General features: G+C 48.9%; 1 protein-coding gene across 1 annotated transcript in view; it reads left to right on the forward strand.

The window, feature by feature from the left end:
• Positions 1–931: 931 nt before the first annotated feature.
• Positions 932–1,072, forward strand: part of Rhov (ras homolog family member V) — a 2,758-nt gene continuing 2,617 nt past the window's right edge. Inside the window, exon 1 of the mRNA XM_015480118.2 lies at positions 932–1,060. Within this exon, the coding sequence (XP_015335604.2) occupies positions 1,036–1,060 (25 nt within the window). The 5' untranslated portion in view covers positions 932–1,035. The remainder of the gene's footprint in view (positions 1,061–1,072) is intronic.

Raw genomic sequence — 1,072 nt, forward strand, 5'->3', positions numbered from 1 at the left:
AAAGGATTCTGGGTCTGGTGTCACTCAGTGTGGCTGCAATAAAGAGACTAAATTAGCATCAGGCTGCTCTTCACTTGCTCTCTAGGTGACCTTTCTAAGGCTACCTGGGAGATTTTGTTTCAGTCTGCAAGCTCCTTCTAGGGCAAGGACAGTGGGTGGCCCAGAACAGAATCTGCAAATAGGTAATTATAATGTGCTTTTGATAATAATGAAGATAATATTAGGTACTTTGGGGATATATAAATATTCAAATGGAGAGCTGTTCTTGAAGATCCTACCAGCTAGCTTCTCAGCACTTGGAGTTCTTTTAGCAGAGGGGAGTAAAGTTGCTCAAAGCCTGCCTTCAGGCTGAGTGTAGAAGAAGCTCTTCCGTGAAAGGGAGAACAGAAAGAACATTCCTGCCTGCTGTACTCACACTTGAATTTGTCTGCCTCTCTCATCTGTATATTTATTTATTTATTTATTTATTTATTCAGGGCTGACGACAGAGCCCAGCCCTCATGCAAGCTACAGAAGAGCTGTGCCACTGAACACACGCCCAACATAATTTTTAACTTTTTTAAAAATAAAATTACTGTCCCGACTTTTTCATACTCATACAAAGATGTATAGAGTTTTTAAATTTGAACATGCTATATTATGTGTTCTGCAACTTGCTTCTAACAATAAATCATGGATGTCTGCATCAAGATATCTCGATTTTGGTACTGTCGTGAGGCGATCGATGCTTTGTCCTTGTACCTGAGTGATGCTTGGAGCACCAGCTTTTCGCCGCCCTTTCTTCCTCCCCAGCCTTTGTGATTGCCTGGCAGCGTGGGGTGCCCTGCCCAGAGAGGTCCAGGCTGGTGGGCGGGGTCCGGGGCCCGCTCGGGACATGCAGATGAGGTGGGCGGGGCCCCATATATATCCGCGGGTAGCGTTGGTAGGGCGAGCCCAACCCCGACAGACAGTGAGAGCAGACAGCGGAACCTGTTTCCCTGAGCGCAGCGGGTCCTGTGGTCCGGACTGGCCCCTCTGCTGCCCCCGGAGCGGGCCATGCCGCCGCGGGAGCTGAGCGATGCCGAGCCGCCCC

The sequence above is a fragment of the Marmota marmota genome, unplaced genomic scaffold, assembly GCF_001458135.2.
Source record: "Marmota marmota marmota unplaced genomic scaffold, marMar, whole genome shotgun sequence".
Lineage (NCBI taxonomy): Eukaryota > Metazoa > Chordata > Mammalia > Rodentia > Sciuridae > Marmota > Marmota marmota.